The sequence below is a fragment of the Schistocerca americana genome, chromosome X (assembly GCF_021461395.2).
Source record: "Schistocerca americana isolate TAMUIC-IGC-003095 chromosome X, iqSchAmer2.1, whole genome shotgun sequence".
Classification (NCBI taxonomy): Eukaryota; Metazoa; Arthropoda; class Insecta; order Orthoptera; family Acrididae; genus Schistocerca; species Schistocerca americana.
Genome location: NC_060130.1, coordinates 799,980,574 through 799,997,748, shown reverse-complemented (window position 1 = coordinate 799,997,748; position 17,175 = coordinate 799,980,574). Strand labels below are relative to the sequence as shown.

Genomic DNA, 17,175 nt, shown 5'->3' with positions numbered 1-17,175 from the left:
CATAAATACAGAAATCCACGAGTATAAGTGATTTTGACAAAGTGCACATTGTAGTGGCGCTGCAGTTGGAAATGAGAATCTGCAATGGCGAAGTTGGTCATCTGATTTTGTACAACTGTCGTGAGTACCTATGAAATGTGGTTGAAGGGTGGTGGAATAATACATAGGCTGTACAGTACTGGACATCCAGATCTCATCACAAAACATAGAGGTTGGAGAATTCCGCACTGTTTAATCAAAGATAGGCAGCTATCTGTTGCAGATCTGATGCCAGAGTACAATGCTGGTGCAGACACAAGTGTTTCAGAGCACATGGTTCAAAGGCCATAGTTGAACATGGAGCTCCACATCACACAATGCCTGTGTGTTCCTGTGTTTACCAAACAACATAATTAGTTTCCGATTGCAGGGGGCACAGTAGCACTGAGTTTTTGCCATGGACCTGTCGAATGAATCATATTTCTTATTACGCCAGCCAATGGTTAGGTCCTTACATGCTGTCATCCAGGTGAATGGCTGCTTGAAACATGCACCATGCCACAGAGGCAGGCAGATGAGAGCAGAATTATGCTATGGGGTACATTGAGTTGGGCTTCTATGGGACCTATGGAAGTACTCAAAGATACCATGACAACAGTGAACTATGTGAACATTATTGTGGACCACTTGCGTCCCTTCATGATTGAAGTCTTATCTGATGGTGATGACATCTTCCATTAGGATAACTCTCCATGACACAAGGCCAGAATCGTGCTGCAATGGTTTGAGGAGCATGATAGTGAACTCATCGCACTGATGTCTTAGCCAGCAAATGCCCCTGATTTGTACCCACTGGAACACACATCAGGCACCAGCTGCATGCCCACAAACAACTGTACCATAATTTTTGGGAATTTAGTGAACTGTGAGTAGACATATGGTGCCACATACTTCTAGAAACCTATCAACGACTTTTACAATCCATGCCAGGCAGAATCACTGCTGTACTGTGTTTTTTAAGAGGAACAACAAGCTATTAAACAGGTGGTCATAGTTTTGGCTCATTGGTGCATAAACAGTGAGTTAGAATTAAACTGCTGACACTGAAACGAAAGCACAGACTGGAAATTATGGGAATAGTGTAAATGATGATGAAAAGAAGAAGAAACATTAAATATGACAAAAAATAATTTATTAAAATTATATAAAATTTGTAAGCCATTCTGCTGCATCCTCAGTCCAATCTGCGAATACAAAACAGACATCTTGCCACAAAATTTAACAACATAAAAATTTTATGCATGTTTGACTTTTTTTGCGAGGCAATGCTTACACTATGAAGATGGCTGAGCAAGTCATATTTGTTCAATGATTCAACCATAACATGAGATTTTTATAAAACAAATGCTCTCCAATAGGAGATCTATTCAGTTCTTCAATCATTGTAGAATCACTTTCACATTCCTTGGCGTAAAAAGTACCATTCCTCCACATCTTTAAAATCTTACACACATATTTCTAATATGTAGAAGTTATTCACCTACACCAGTACTTAAATTATCTTCACTTTTCATTTTTAAAATATGGGAACGCAAGCACTGCATATAATCACACATGGCTGTAGTGAAGGCTGTATCCAAAAGATACTGAGGAATCCATCCATTAAGGTTTGTGTTGAGCAGCCATCGACATATACACCGATTATTTTCAGCTGGCTGTATAACCCAACAACTGGGCCCATTTTCGCCTCTGCAACAATTTTATCACATACTTAGTAAGTGAAAACATCACCTTCAAAAGACTTAAACTAGCACAGCTGAATTTTAGGGTGCTTATTCTTTATTAAAGCAAGAAGCATAATAAAACTTACACTTACAATGTTAACAACAACAGTTAGGATATTGTCACTGCTTCAAAATAAACACACTATGCAGCCATAATATATGCGATATGCTATAGTCAGTTCTGGTTGAAAAAGACACATCAAATTCAAACACGTAATGAACACTACCTATTAACTGAAATGTAAGAATTCTCTAACACCCAACTATAGGGACACTCATGATACAGGGTGATTATAATTAAAGTTAAACTTTCAGAAGGCTGTAGAAGTAACACCACTGGTCACAATGATGTCAAATTGCAACGGAATATTATCGGAGAAGTGGGAAAACGAATGGAAGAAGAAAAAAAATAGTGTCAAAATTGATCAACAGATGGCACAGGCTGTGTCAGAATATGTAAATGAAAACACCTGTCATGACTATGACCCCTTGAAGTTGGTGTAAACACGCCGGATACACAGCTTTTCCTCCTTTCGCATCTGTGACGTTTGCCATGCAGGAACACGCTCTGCTTGTAAAGCTGTATTATAAGAATGATGACTGAGCACATGTCGTTCTGCAGAATTCAGCACTGAAAGGTTTGAAAAAAGGCATTGGTCCAATGACTGGCGTGGGCCTGGAGAAAATGATCTGGAAATTTGAGAAGACAGGTTCTTTTGGAGTGCTACCTGGCAGAGGAAGGAAACGAATTGATTCGATGTCAATGGAAGCAGTGACCACAGCAATCCAGGAGGAGATAAGTGGTGGTGTGCAAATGTGTAGTGCATGGAGAATTGCCCGAACATTGGACGTACTGGTGAGTGCGGTGCGTAATATCCTACAAAACATCCTTCTTTGCTATCTATTCAAAATTACCCATGTGCACAAGTTGCTTCCTGTTGACCTGTCAGCAAGAGAGACCTATGCTTTAAAATTTCTTGCTCGCATAAAAGTGGAAAATGATTGGCCATGGAAGATTTTGTGGACAGGCGAAGCCCACTTCCATCTGACAGGATATGTCAATACAGAGAATTGTTGAATATGGGCAATGGAAAATCAACATGCAAATCAACCAGTACCATTTCATCCTAAAAGGTCACTGTGTGGTGCAGGTTTACGGCATCATTTATCACATGGCCACAGTTTTTCGAAGAGACAGGTGCTTCCGGTACTGTTACCTGCACCATCACTAGTAAGTGCTAAGAGTGTATTTTGCGCGACCACATCATTCCAGCTCTCCAACAGCATGGATGTGTGGATGAGATCATTTTTATGCAAGATTGTGCACCTCTGCACATTACAAATACTATTAAGCAGCTGCTGAAGCGGCATTTCGGAAATGCTAGAATAATCAGCTGCCATTTCCCTACAGCCTGGCCATCCCATTCACCGTGTAACTTCTGGCTGTTGAGCTTCCTGAAAGATATTGCGTTCAATGTTCTAATTGTAAACTTAGCTGCATTGAAGGCACACATTCTGAACATGACCCCAGAAACACTTCGATGAGTTGTGGAGCATACTGTTTCTTGATTTCTATGTGTTGTAGAAAATAGTGGACAGCATATTGAACATATTTTGTGCCAGTCACATGGAAATTAATAATCCAATTTGATTTTGATTGATGCTTTTTATGTGGTTTTGGGCCTCAGGACAATTAAAAACCAATGTGAGTGATGCTTTTTATGCGGTTTTTGGCCTCAGGACAATTAAAATTTTCCCATCCAATGTGATATGACCTTGCCGTGGTGGTGGACGGGCTTATGTAACTAACAGTATCACATCTGTACACTCATGCACACTAAGTAGTACAGATAGTTTAACATCAAACATACACCTTAGGCATTGTTGTATGATTCATTTGTCATTTGTAGTCAACCATTATTAAATTACGATGATTACAGCACCATCTATTGCTACATTTTGTAACTATTTATTTTTCTTATGCCATACGTTTTCCCCCTTCTTTGATATTATTCCACTGCAATCTGATGTCATTCTGACCAGTGGTGTTATTTCTACAGCAGTTTGAAAGTTGAACTTTAATTCTAATCACCTTGTATATTTCCCATTGGAAAATAAGCAATGTCTGCAAAAAACATTGCACAATCTTACTAATTACCATTTAATCAACATATATTTAATTATAGACATGAAACTGATGTAACCATGCTCATACCATGCCTGTTAAGAGTATTTATCCACACAAAAAATTAATTAGTTAACATCCATTCCAACAGAAGAAATAAAATGGGGCACTAAATCCCATTTGTCATTTGAATTGCCACATACGACACTGTAATCAAAAGGAATATCATAGTCATTGCAGCAGATGATGAAATTGCAATTTTTGGACAGTGTAGTAAATAAACAAGATTCAAATGAAAGGAATATCACAAAATGTGAGCATAATAAAATAATTCAGAATGAATCTTTTGATCTGAAACTCTACCTTTACCTCTTACAGACAGTGCTCTCACCAACTGAGCTATCAAGGCACACCTGCTTGTCTATCAGACATCTTCAATTTTTCGATAGCTCTTTTCAGTTTACTGAGTTCCAGAGTGTCTTCACTGCAGAATTTCCTGAACTACTACTACCATGACAGGCTTCATAACTGAATATCGTAGTCACAACCTAAGAGTTATTTTCAGAGTGAATATTTCATCTGTAGCAGAGTGTACAATATTATACAAGGTTCCGTTAGATTGCAGTTGTTTACTACAGTGTGACTCAATCCCAAAGTCTTACCTTTTGTAGGCAATTCTTTTTCCTCACACCCTGTTTCACAGATTCAGTTTCCTTGTTTCTCTCTTTCTTGCACTAAAAAGAAACATCCTAAACTTCACCCCATATTTCAAAAAGAAAGAAAAAAGCACGGTTGTAACCTATCAGCCCCAGAAATTGATCCCGCAAGAATATTTGGGCCATAATTCTGATAGTACATTGGTATAACCTACTGAAAGTACAGCTTTTAAACTTTTGCACACACTGGTTATTTATCACTCGATCCACCCCACTGCAGCTACCTAATGCCTGTGCACAAAGTACAATACCGTTTGTACATTACTGTTTTGACAATGGTAACACGCTTTGTTCATTGTGTCAAAGTGCACGGTTTCTAATATGTAGTTTGTGGCAGAGATCTCTCTGTTTTGAACATTTTTATGTTGTGATCTAAAATTCAGTTTAAATGAATGAAATGAAAAAGTGTGCCATTAAAGAAATAACATAGTGCTATTTAATTATTAAGACCATCATTGTGTTAATTTCTTTGGATTTTAAAACTGACACTGTTAAAGTGAAGTATATTTGCATGAGGTGCACTATTCTTTAACATGATTGCCATGATTAAATTGTAAAATGAAAATCATTACCAGTATTTCATAATAATTCTTCAGCTGCTTAGGTACATTCATCTTAATTTTGAGGCATATATATAGCTGCAGACTAGCAACACAAGAATACTGTCAAAATAATATTTAACATATAGGTGTGTAATGTTGACATATTACACCTCATGTTACTTACTACTTCTCCTGTGGAATAACATGTGATCTTGTACAAGATTTGAAAACACGTTGGACAGATGTGTCCACTTCTACATCTACATCTAAATCTACATACATACTCCACAAGCCATAATATGGTGCATGGCAGAAGGTACCCTGTACCACTACTGGTCAGTTCCTTTCCTGTTCAACTTGCAAATAGAGCAAGGGAAAATTACTCACTCTATGCCTCCATACGAGCCCTAATCCCTCTACTCTTATCTTTGTGGTCCTTACGTGAAATGTACATTGGTGGCAGTAAATACATTCTGCTATCAGCCTCAAATGCTTGTTCTCTAAATTGTATCAATAGTCAAAAAGAGTATCTCCTTTCCTCCAGTAATTTCCATTCGAGTTCCAAAGCATCTCTGTAATACGTGTATGTTGTTCAAACCTACCAGTAACAAATCTAGAAGCCCACCTCTCAATCGTTTCACTGTCTTTCTTTAATCTGACCTGTTGCGAATCCCACACACACTAACATTACTCAACAAGGAGTCACACTAGTGTCCTATATACAGTTTCCTTTACAGCTGAACCACACTTTCCTAAAATTCTCCCAATAAATCCAAGTCTACCATTCACCTTCCCTACAACAATTCTTATATGTTCATTCCATTTCATAGTGCTTTGCAATGTTATACCTAGATATTTAACTGACTTGATTGTGTGAAGCAGCACACCACTAACGCTGTATTCGAACATTAGGGGTTTGCTTATCCTACTCATCTGCATTACTTTACATTTTTCTACATTTAGAGCCATTCATCATAGCAACTAGAAATTTTGTCTAAGTCACCTTGTGTGCTCCTCCACTCACTCAATGATGACACCTTCCCATACATCACAGCTTCATCAGCAAATAGCCACAGACTGCTGCTTACACTGTTGGCCAGATCACTTATTTATATAGAAAATAACAGCAGTCCTATCACGCTTCCATGGGGCACTCCTGATGATAACCTTGTCTCTGATGAACAGCCACCATGGAGGATAAAATACTGGGTTCTGTTGCTTAAGAGGCAGTGTGGCACCATATCAAATGCTTTACAGAAACCTAGGAATATGGAATCCGCCTGCTACCCTTGATTCATAGTTCACAGGATATCCTATGGTAAAAGGACAAGTTCAGTTTTGCATAAGCAGTGCTTTATAAAATCTTACTGATTTGTCGACAGAAGCTTTTCCCTCTCAAGGGAATTTATTATACTTGAACAGAGAATATGTTCAAGGATTCTTGTAGAAACGTTCTTTTACCCTTCTTATACAAACAGGTCATCTGCACCTTTTCAAGTTCCTTGGGACTTTGCACTGGGCGAAAGATTCTTGCTAAATGCAAGCTAATCAAGGGAGCAATGCTGTAGAGTACTCTTTCTCCTGTGTGAATCATTTATTAAATCCGAAATTTAAAATTTTGTCTACTTTTGCTGTCTTCGACTGCCACACCAGACCAGCCAATGAGTGACTGGATAGAAGACTTAGACCCACTTAACGATTTTATGTAGGACCAGAATTTTCTTGGGTTCTTGATAAAATCTTTAGCTAAGTTATGATGGTGTAGTAGTTGTAAGCTTTGCGAATCAATCCTTTCACGACCACATTAATTTCTATTAACTTTTTTCTGTCATCATTTGTGAGTTCTCTTATGAATTGAGAGTGCAACAGCGTCCTTTCTACTCTTCCCTTTTCTTCAAGATCCTGCAAATAGGAAGGCTCAGGTTGTCAAACCACTGTATAGTGCTTCGCTCTCAGGCATCAGGCGCCTGCAGTGGGGTGAAGCAAGTGTGCGCGGTAGTTTAAAAGCTGTACTTTCATAAGGTCATAACTGTGTACGATCAGAATTATGGCCTGAATTTTCAAGCAGAATCAACTGTTGGGGCTAATATCTTTCAAGTGTACTATTTTCTCCTTAAAATATGAGGTCAAGTTGGGGATGGTTTCTTGTAAGCCATGCAGTAGAGCCTCTGTACAGCTCGTAAAGTATGGGAGAGATACTAGCAAACTGAACCTATAAGGCAAGTTATAAAGTGTGTCTGGACAACTCTGTAAGACCAATTTCCATGAAAGTCAAAGGTCTAGGTTTAAGTTCCAAACCAGAAAACATTGTTAATACGCCTGGAGGTTTCACACTCAAGTGTTGTATAATGGCACAAAAATTACATACAAAAATAGGAAAGTATGCGAGACTCGAGTTCTAGCAACCACTAGAACTACAATATATGCCCTTTGATACTAAAATTTAGATGCTGAAGGCCACCAAAAACATAGTTTCAAGTTTTATACCGCGCTTAAGCACTACTGACACCAGGCTGCAATTTAATTATAATTTTCTGCAATACAGGTCAAGGCAGATAATTGTGGTTAAATTATGTATTCCTTGCAGCCAAAATCTTTATTGTGTGAAATTTTCTACTTGATGGGAAGCTCGACCTATATCTGTGTAGTGCTTTTCACTTCAGGCAGGGACAGAGTAAGAGGTGTGCTACAACTTGGAAAACAGTGAACGAATGTGTTTAAAACGTTTCAGAAGCAATGGGACTGTGACTGTTACATTCTCACATTGTCAGCGACAGTGTTAGGTAGTACTCTACACCAAAAAATAGCAAGTTTTTACGTTCTCCCAGATCTATACCATCAAAGAAGTAATGTTTAATTGTAATCTGGAGTATAGTATCTCCATGAAGTTTGTCACAGAAGAAAATGAATAAATCCATTGTCATCACAGCAACTACCACAAAGCACTTTTTAATCCCCTTATACATTTCATTTTAGTCCAATAAGCTAAACAGTTTTGCATATATCATCATTTGCTTGAGATTGAAAAGAGTTTGATTTTATTGTTGCCAAAATTTGCTTTCACTTCACTTAAAGCATATCCTTTCTCTCTTTAGCAGTCACCTACACCTTGGCATGCTGTCTACTTGCCCATGTTGTCATTATAACCAGTATGTTTGTTACTAACATGCTTATCACCAAAAAAATATGTTTGTTACAATTTTTATGCTCCATATTTGTCTTTCAGTGTGATATCAGAGTGGTAAATCTGTTTCCTCAAAAATTATGCCTGAGCTTTCCAGGTTTAAATTCCAGATTTCCCTGAACCAAGTTTTGTTTTAAGTGAGGGCATAGTTTAGTTTACTATTTTTCCATGAGCAAAATATGTATACTTTTTTTTTTTAGTTGCCATGTTATTTAATGATTACTCCAAGTTCAGCTAGGGTTTACAGTTTTATCATCAATTCTATAATTCCATTTTGTTCCATGTTGTGTCTTTGTGCAATAAACCAAGTATATGAAACTATGTGAACAAGATATCAGAGAAATTCTCACTGTGGCTCATTCTGCAACATTGTCACTGGAATGCAATATCAACAGATTTTAATAGTGACAATACATCATATTTCTAATCGGATTCTACTCACACTGAGAGAAAGTTGACAACATCCTAGTTTGCACTGAAATTAGTAAAAAATAAACATTCTGAATTTGTAGTGCTAGCCTACAAAAAATGTGCGTACAAATACAGACTCATAATTGTATCTTTTATAAAATTTAAAAACTTACCTTTGCCTCTTTGCAAATGGTGAATTAATATACAGCAGAAACTCGTGTGCATGCTCCATCACAATTACAATCATGCAGTGCATAATACACCTGGAGCCCAGGAAACCATGGACAATAATGAAGATTTCCGAGATCAGTGAGTCCACTAGAGATAACCATTATCGAGCAACAAACATTACAACAATTCAGTGACTTCCTTCCCCCTTCCTTATTCAACTCCAGAACTGTATACTTCCAAAACAGAAACAGGCTGATTTTTAACAAAATGACTCTGAACACTTCTTTCTGGCAACAATCTGGAGCAATTTAACTTCCCTGAATCTCTCTCACAATTTACTGATATTTTCCTGACTTTTCCAGTAAATTAAGCTTCCCTCAGAATTTCCAGGTTTTACAGACAACTCACTAACCTGAATATATTCCCTAAAAATTAGTCCACACTTTGCAACACACAGACATTAATGCTCACTCATTTTATTGGTGGTGGTTTGGTTTCCTTATCAACTGTGTTTTTCACCCATTTTCATAAATCTTTTATGTTGTTAGTGCTCAAAAACCAACTTAATATGTCTGTTATTGAGGTTTTTTTTATCACTTAGTGTTAATTATGTCAATGACCAAATCCTGTTTCAGTTTTCAAAATTTGCCCCTTTGTCTTTTTTTATTGATGTGTTCATTTAATTGTGGTGTGTGTGACCCCTAAATAAATGTATCTCATTTCAGATGCTGTACGTTCAGTGGATTTTCAAAAGTATTTGGATGATCTCCACACATTGTGTACGTCAGGTATCAGTGTTTATTGGTCAATAAACTCACCAGTGTAGTTGTTCGAACGTGTCAAATAGAATCTGTAGACTGGCTGGTCACCCAAAGATTCCCCATATTAGTCTAAAAGCATCTGGGTTCCCTTATTTACCTTGTTATTTAGCAGTTGGTTTATATGTATTACTTTTTTCTCTCTGTGGTCGTGGTGGTGGTGGTGGCGGCAGTAATAGTAATGGTAGTAGCAGTACTAGTAAAGTGGAATTTTATATGCCCATTTGATAGTGTGTTCTCAAATTAATCTAGTACATTATTCGTTTTATCAATATGTATTAACAGAAACCATAAAACACAAAGAATAATCAATACTCCAGCAGTCACTGAGCAGCGTTCCCACATGGCAGTAACAGTCAACACAGGCCAGGGCGGTGCTGTCACTGTTAATGTACTGGTTATTCTGTCCCTATTAACACACATTGATAAAAGGAATATCGCACTAGAATAATCTGGGATCACTCTGTCGAATGGGCATCTAAAATTCCACTTTAAAAACCATTTCATTTGTAATGGGAAACAAATGGATGCTTTTCAGCAATGGTGGGCATTGCATGAAACATCTGATGAGCAGCATTTGTTTGGGCTGACTCCAGCTACACACTGCAAAAAAGAAATTGCAAATATCTGCCAAAAGAGAAACGCGCCCACCCACACACACACACAAACACACACACACACACACACACACACACACACACACACACACACACACACACACACACACACCACACACATATCAAATTGCAGGAAATTTGACATTTAGGACAAGATGAAAACAGGTATATGATAGTTCACTACAAACATGGCAGACTACTGATGAGTTCAGAATTTATAAAAACAAAATAAACACTATATCTGATGTGAGAGCTGAAGAATATAGCTTAGCACAGAGAGAAAGAGGCAAAACAGAATGACATGTAGGATGGGAAATCCCTTCACTCAAACGTGGAAAGTGTCGTTTGGTGGCTCAGTGAGTAAGTATCAGACTATAAAATCAAAGGTCTGGTATTCAGTGCCAAGCTGGTACTAGGATTTTTTCTGTCACTTATAATTTCTTTCACATTCAGTAATGTTAAAAATGTTGAGTTGCACCAGTATTATCAGAGTCCATGATAAACTGTAAATCACCCTATGAGTAGTGGAAAAAGCTTCCTTAGCAGACCATGTTTTGCTGGTGAAAATAGTTCACTTTGGAAAAGTGGTAACATCCACACACTGGTATAGAAACCAAGCACAAAAGATAACACATGATCCAAAACCTGCAATATAACTGGCTTGCAGGAATTAGTTCAAAGGTGAGAGGCAGGCAAGGGCACAGGACATCCAATAAGACCATGCCTAGAAAAGCACTGCAGCGTTCTAACCAACCTTCAGGTTAAACACAGCTCTTTTTAAATAATAAAAAAAAAATTAAAAAAAAAGAAGAAGACGAAGAAGAAGAAGAAGCTGAGAGAGAGAGACTAATACCCACATGATACTGTACGTGGTAATGTCTAACTCAAACAATAAAGGGGGGTAGAATATAAGAAATTAACCAAATCAAAGAACCATTTTAATTCCAATAAAATAAATATAGGCAGGACAGCTAGGTGTAGCACCAAATGAAATCCAACAATGAGTGTTTTCTAAGGGCTCCAGAGATATATAGTAAGCCTGATTTTTTAAAAATGAATTGATTTCATTCCTCAAGTTTTCATTCACAGGGTTAAGAAGCAGACGCACATCCAATAGCTTCCTCCAGGTGCAGACTGTAAACACCGATACATTAACACATATGTAGCACAGTCAAAAACTGTTACGAAGCTCATCCATCACCATGAGATTTGTGAACAAACAGTTAAATCAATGGAGATACCCATCTGAGTAAGTAACAATCAGAGACACAAAGCACATAATCTTAACACAGAGAGAAGGAATGATGACAGATTTCAGGACAAAATGACAGGAGGTACTGAATCTCTTACATTGTGTTCAAAATTCATGCAAAATACATTTTGTACTCAGATGGACAAACTCGTAAAACACAATCAGGGAATAATTTTTCTATGCAAAGACACAAAAGGAGCATAAAAAAAGTATTTTAAGCAAAGTAAAATTTGGTGCACTATTTCCAAACAGGACGAGGTGCTTTAAATGACAAAATCACCTGATATGATAATGAATCTCTTTGGTATAAATTTAGGCACAGCCACCTAGTTAAGACAATAGCTGAATGAAAGAAAAGGAAAGATGACCTAGTCTGAAACGCAGGAAAAAATTATCAGCAAATCATCTAGCAGCTGGGAACATTAGTTGAAGGCAGAGAAAATTGTTACTGTAAACCAATTGGGGTAACTTTAGCAGCAGGTAAATCACAGCAGAATTAAAAAGCTCAAATTTGAATGTTAAATATCCACACATATAGAAAAGCGTAGTGTTTTCATAACTTTACATGAAATACTCTACAGCAGTGGTAGTCAACCTGGTCCCTACCGCCCACTAGTGGCTGTTCCTGCTTTCATGGTGGGTGGTATGAAGTACGAGTTTTTAAACCGTTTTCATTAGGTTTTCATAAAATTTGGACATGAAGTATTTTGTAAGTAATTATTATTATATGCTTTACCTTGCCACAACTCTGCTTTAGAAATTTTATAAAGTTACTTCCCAACTTTATAAACCACTATTACTGTTGAACTGGTGGATGGTTACAAAATTTTACCACTAACAAAGATGCAAATGTGGGTGGTAGGTGAAAAGGTTGACTGCTTGCTCTACAGCATGCTCTATATAATATATGAAGGAAACTTAAATTTACAAACCTTATATATTTATTGTGTTTTGGGATACTGGGATGTGTGACGGAGGCACTAGCTACGACATAACAACCATTCTTCATGTTCCAGTTGCGTAGAAGTACAAAATCACGACTAGAAAAGACACCACCAGCACCATCAGCGACAACCTGGTAGATAACATCTGTGCGCTCATCAATGACCTGACAGAACATCAGAAGTAATTTTGTACACAAAAGAATAATGAACATTCAAACACATAAAAGTGACTAATTTATAGCAATGCATTTTATCAAAAATGGCAAATAACTTTGTGCATTCTACAACACTTCTGACATAATGACTCTTAGCTCACATGTAGTAGAAAGAAATGCTTTTGGAATCAGTAGAAAAGAATGGCACTGCGAAAATTAATAATTAATGAAGCACTTTGTCTTTTTACATTGCCCATCTCTGGAATTTTAAGTGACAATTATTACGCAGGTGTGTAGGTAATACTATACAAGGTGTTTTTAACAGTTTTTGAATTCAGTTAAGGACACTGAGATCACAGGAAGGAGAATGAAGCAGTTTGCACTTTGTTCTCTTCATTTAAACTGAGAGACTGTTGCTTCAGAGGTGCCAATCTCTAGATTTTATGTTGTAGGTCCTGTTCAGCAGGTTGTGCTGTCAACTGTTTTATCATCATGATCAGTGCTCTTTCTGTTGGAGGCTGATGAGTGAAAAAGGCGATTTTATTAGTTTTGAAAAGACTAGGGCTTTCTGATAACTTTGTATGAGTCACACTTGTACTTTATGGGTACTTATGTATGTATGTATGTATGTATGTATGTAGTTTAGGGTGCTCAATGATGAGGTGTTGTACCTTTGTTTATCTGAAGTACAAAGTACATGGCATTGTTAACTCAACTTAGAGGAGACTTTCAGTATCATTTCTCATTCTGAAAGATCCTCACTTGGGGAGGAACAAATATTTATGTGACCATATCCCACACCTTCATAAAAACAGGCTTGGACTATCTTGCTAGGTTGCACCATGCACTTCTCTATTTTGTAATAGGCCAGTTTCTTTGATTTTCAGCTTGTTGGTAGTCGTGCGACTGCATACATGCTGTGATCGGCTGTAGGTAATTTCTGTGGTATTTGAGATTTATTGTTCACTTACTGTGGTCAGTAAAGTGACTTTTGCACATTGGCGTGTGGGTGAGGTCTGTAGTGATGCAACAGATACAGCCAGGATTGCTGCCTGTGTCCTGAAATCTAACCTTTGCTAAGCTATTCCAGATTCTGATTGAGTGTTTAAGGATATCCCAACAGCTGAGGTCATCAGTCTCCTATTCACCACCCCCTCCCCAGCCCTCCCACCTCCAGGACAGAAGCAATATACCCAGTCTTCCTGTGTGTACAGTAAATTCTGTGTGCAAGTGCAAGAAAGTGTTGTAAATGTCTGTGCAGTATGTATCTTGAGGCATAACATGGGAACAAGCCAGGTATTCACCTAGTGGGATGTGAGAAACCACCTAAAAACCACATCTAGGCTGGTCGGCTCACTGACTCATCATCATAAATCCACCTGATGGACTCGATCCAGGCCAGGCATACCTCCCTGTCCTGGAAGCAGTCACAATAACATGCACAACTACCCGGGCAGGTAGTATTCCAGCACACTTGCCTAAAACTAGTATGGTTTGCTAAAGCACAAAAAACAGACAATTTTGTCTCCTTCCCTCCCCCAGCCATCAGAAATCACTACAGCCAATAACCCCAATAACCCTCTTGCAGGAAGTTTAGGAGATCAATGCCCAATGTGGAAAACTACACAGAATGTACGAAGAGTTGATCATAGGCACAGAAAGAAGAAAACTCCTTCAACAAGCCTTTAAAACTGGCAGCCCATGGTAAAGTGGCAGGAAAACCAAAATAATAGCAGGATGAGAAAGTAAAGAAACCATGGAAGAGTGATGGAAAAAAAATTATGGTAATGAGCAGTATAATGTGTAACAGTATGTTTTTAATGCATTCCTAATTGTGGTACTATTGTGCTATTCATCTTTAACCATTATGAATACAATGTATGTTACACCAATGCAGGTGCAGTGCAAACCAAAAATCTCACAGTATATAAGAGGCACTGTCTGAAATAGATGTTACACAGAATTCTAATGACCTCGAAGCTGAAAGTGTAAATGATAGGTACATGACACAATTTGCTAAAGGAACAACTCTGTTCGGTGAAAACTAGATACATAGTGATGAAATAAGTACTGAGGCAAATAAAAAGGATGGAAGGCATAGAGAAACAAATGGTGCTGCCCTTTTAGAGACTCAGACAGTACCTCAAGCCTTATCTAGTGGGATTTTCAGTAACGTAGCAGAATAACCAGAAGCTGTTACACGTAATATCCACTATCTGTCGAAAATCTGAAACTGTCCCCAAAGGGAATCACATCTGCTCTTGACATTCAACAAAGCTAAAATACATGCATAAAAACTCTTGAAAATAATGTTCACCTAAGAAGGCTAGAGGACCTCAACACATTTCAAGTTTGGCCAAACTCATATGAATACATGGGGTCCATTCTTTCACACATGTCTGAGAGAACAGACACCATGTAAAATCTGCAGCTGCGATACATATTATGTAAATTGAAGGGGGAGAAAGGGGAGAAAGGAAAGAAAAGGAAAGGAAAGGAAGGGAAAGGAATTATTGATGTCAGCTGCATTGGGAATTTATGTCGTGTCAGCAACGCCGAGTGAAAATATGTGCCGGATCTCCTACTTACTAGGCAGTTGCATTAACCACTGCATCACCCAGACACAGCGTTTATTGCAACTATGTGAACTATTTCAGTAAGCCCCTTGGCCGACCCACATTCCCATCCACCACCATCAGTGAGAATGTACAATCACATTCAACCTTCTGTGGGAATCTCAAAGTAGCATGGAAGACATGTACAGGAACAGTGGATAGGCGGTGCAAGGTGGGAATGTGGGTCAGCCGAGGCGTGTATTGAGACAGTCCATGTAATTATGATAAACACTGTGTCTGGGTGGCACAGTGGTTAATGCAACTGTCCAGCACAGGAGATCCCGGGTTCAAATCCTGGTCCGGCACACATTTTCACTCAGAGTCATTGACTCTGCATAAAGTCCAAATGCAGCTAATAACATTAGTTCCTTCCATTTCTTTTCCTTTCAACTCTCCACCTTCAATTTACATAAAATGACCAAATTCCATTGAAAGTGGGCACTCTACCAATTAATGTATGAGAACTGTGTGACCCCCTGAGGTCAGTTTTCAATAGGAGAAAAGAGGTTCTTCATCTAGAACAAACTTACAGACACTTTGTCAAAGCTCATAGTCACATCTACTCTGACTCCTCCCTCAATGTTCACAAAAAAGTTTTGTGTTTATTATACATCCTTGACAAATGAATGGTTCAAATGGCTCTGAGCACTATGGGACTCAACTGCTGAGGTCATTAGTCCCCTAGAACTTAGAACTAGTTAAACCTAACTAACCTAAGGACATCACAAACATCCATGCCCGAGGCAGGATTCGAACCTGCGACAGTAGCGGTCTTGCGGTTCCAGACTGCAGCGCCTTTAACCGCACGGCCACTTCGGCCGGCCATCCTTGACATATGTGGTTGTTACAAATAAATGTTGTACGTTGTTCAAAAGTAATAACTGAAATATGTAAATCAGTGGAAAATGGGGAGACAGATATTGATCATTGAAACTTAAATTCCAGAACCATATATAAAGCACAGTAAGATTACTGTTTCCAGTTAACATAATGACAAAAGCAGTGACAGTATTTTTCCAAAAATTTGATCAAGTAACAAAAATATCCCAACTTTGTGACACACATGCTGCATCTGTAACTCTAAAGTTCTCACATGGTAAACTAACACTAATAAGTATTTACATGCAATATCCATGAAGCTTTGGACCAAACATTCATAGGCTGAGAGACATGGCTCATTTCGTTGAGGGCTCACCACATATAATTACGATACACAATAATGCAAAACCCACACTGTGTCAGTCATGTAACAGATGAGTGTGGTATACAAATGCAGGAAGCAATCAATGTTAAACCTCCATGGGTTGTACAGGTTGGGCTGTCGAGCCACAAATGAAAACAGTGGTGGTACCGCAACAAATTTTGACATCACCTTGGCAAATCAGTCTGCAACTTTTGGAGACATCCAGTATGCTAGTGGAAGAGACCACAATGCCATTATGATAGATATTTTGGATCCTGGTGTACAAAGAAGGAATACAGGACAGGAAAACAAACATCTTCAATACAATTTTAAAAAGGGTTACTAGAAAAAAATAAATGACAATATTGACCTTCAAACACCAGAATGTAATGATTACAGTACAGACTACACAGCAAAATGCACAAAAAGTGGCTGTTCTAGTACAGAAAATGGTTAGACGCTGTGGTAAACCATGGAGTGCATAGCTTGCAAATTTGAAACAAATGTGTTCATTGTGCAAACTTTTATCAGAAAGCTTTAGGTCATGGAGAGAAAGAGGCTAGACTAATGTTGTATATATCAGTGGAAATTGAGTACCAAGTTCTCATAGGTACTATGAAGAAAAAGCACTGGTAACAAAATGTTCAAAGGCAAACAGTAACAGACACATGTTGTACTT

At 38.1% G+C, this 17,175-nt stretch overlaps 1 protein-coding gene across 2 annotated transcripts in view; it reads right to left on the bottom strand.

The window, feature by feature from the left end:
• Positions 1-1,154: 1,154 nt before the first annotated feature.
• Positions 1,155-17,175, bottom strand: part of LOC124556444 (steroidogenic acute regulatory protein-like) — a 167,737-nt gene continuing 151,716 nt past the window's right edge. For both annotated transcript variants that reach the window (XM_047130394.1, XM_047130393.1), the window contains 2 exons: positions 12,532-12,707; positions 1,155-1,728 (listed from right to left, as the gene is read on the bottom strand). In XM_047130394.1, coding sequence (XP_046986350.1) covers positions 1,512-1,728; positions 12,532-12,707 — 393 coding nt within the window. In that variant the 3' untranslated portion in view covers positions 1,155-1,511. The remainder of the gene's footprint in view (positions 1,729-12,531; positions 12,708-17,175) is intronic.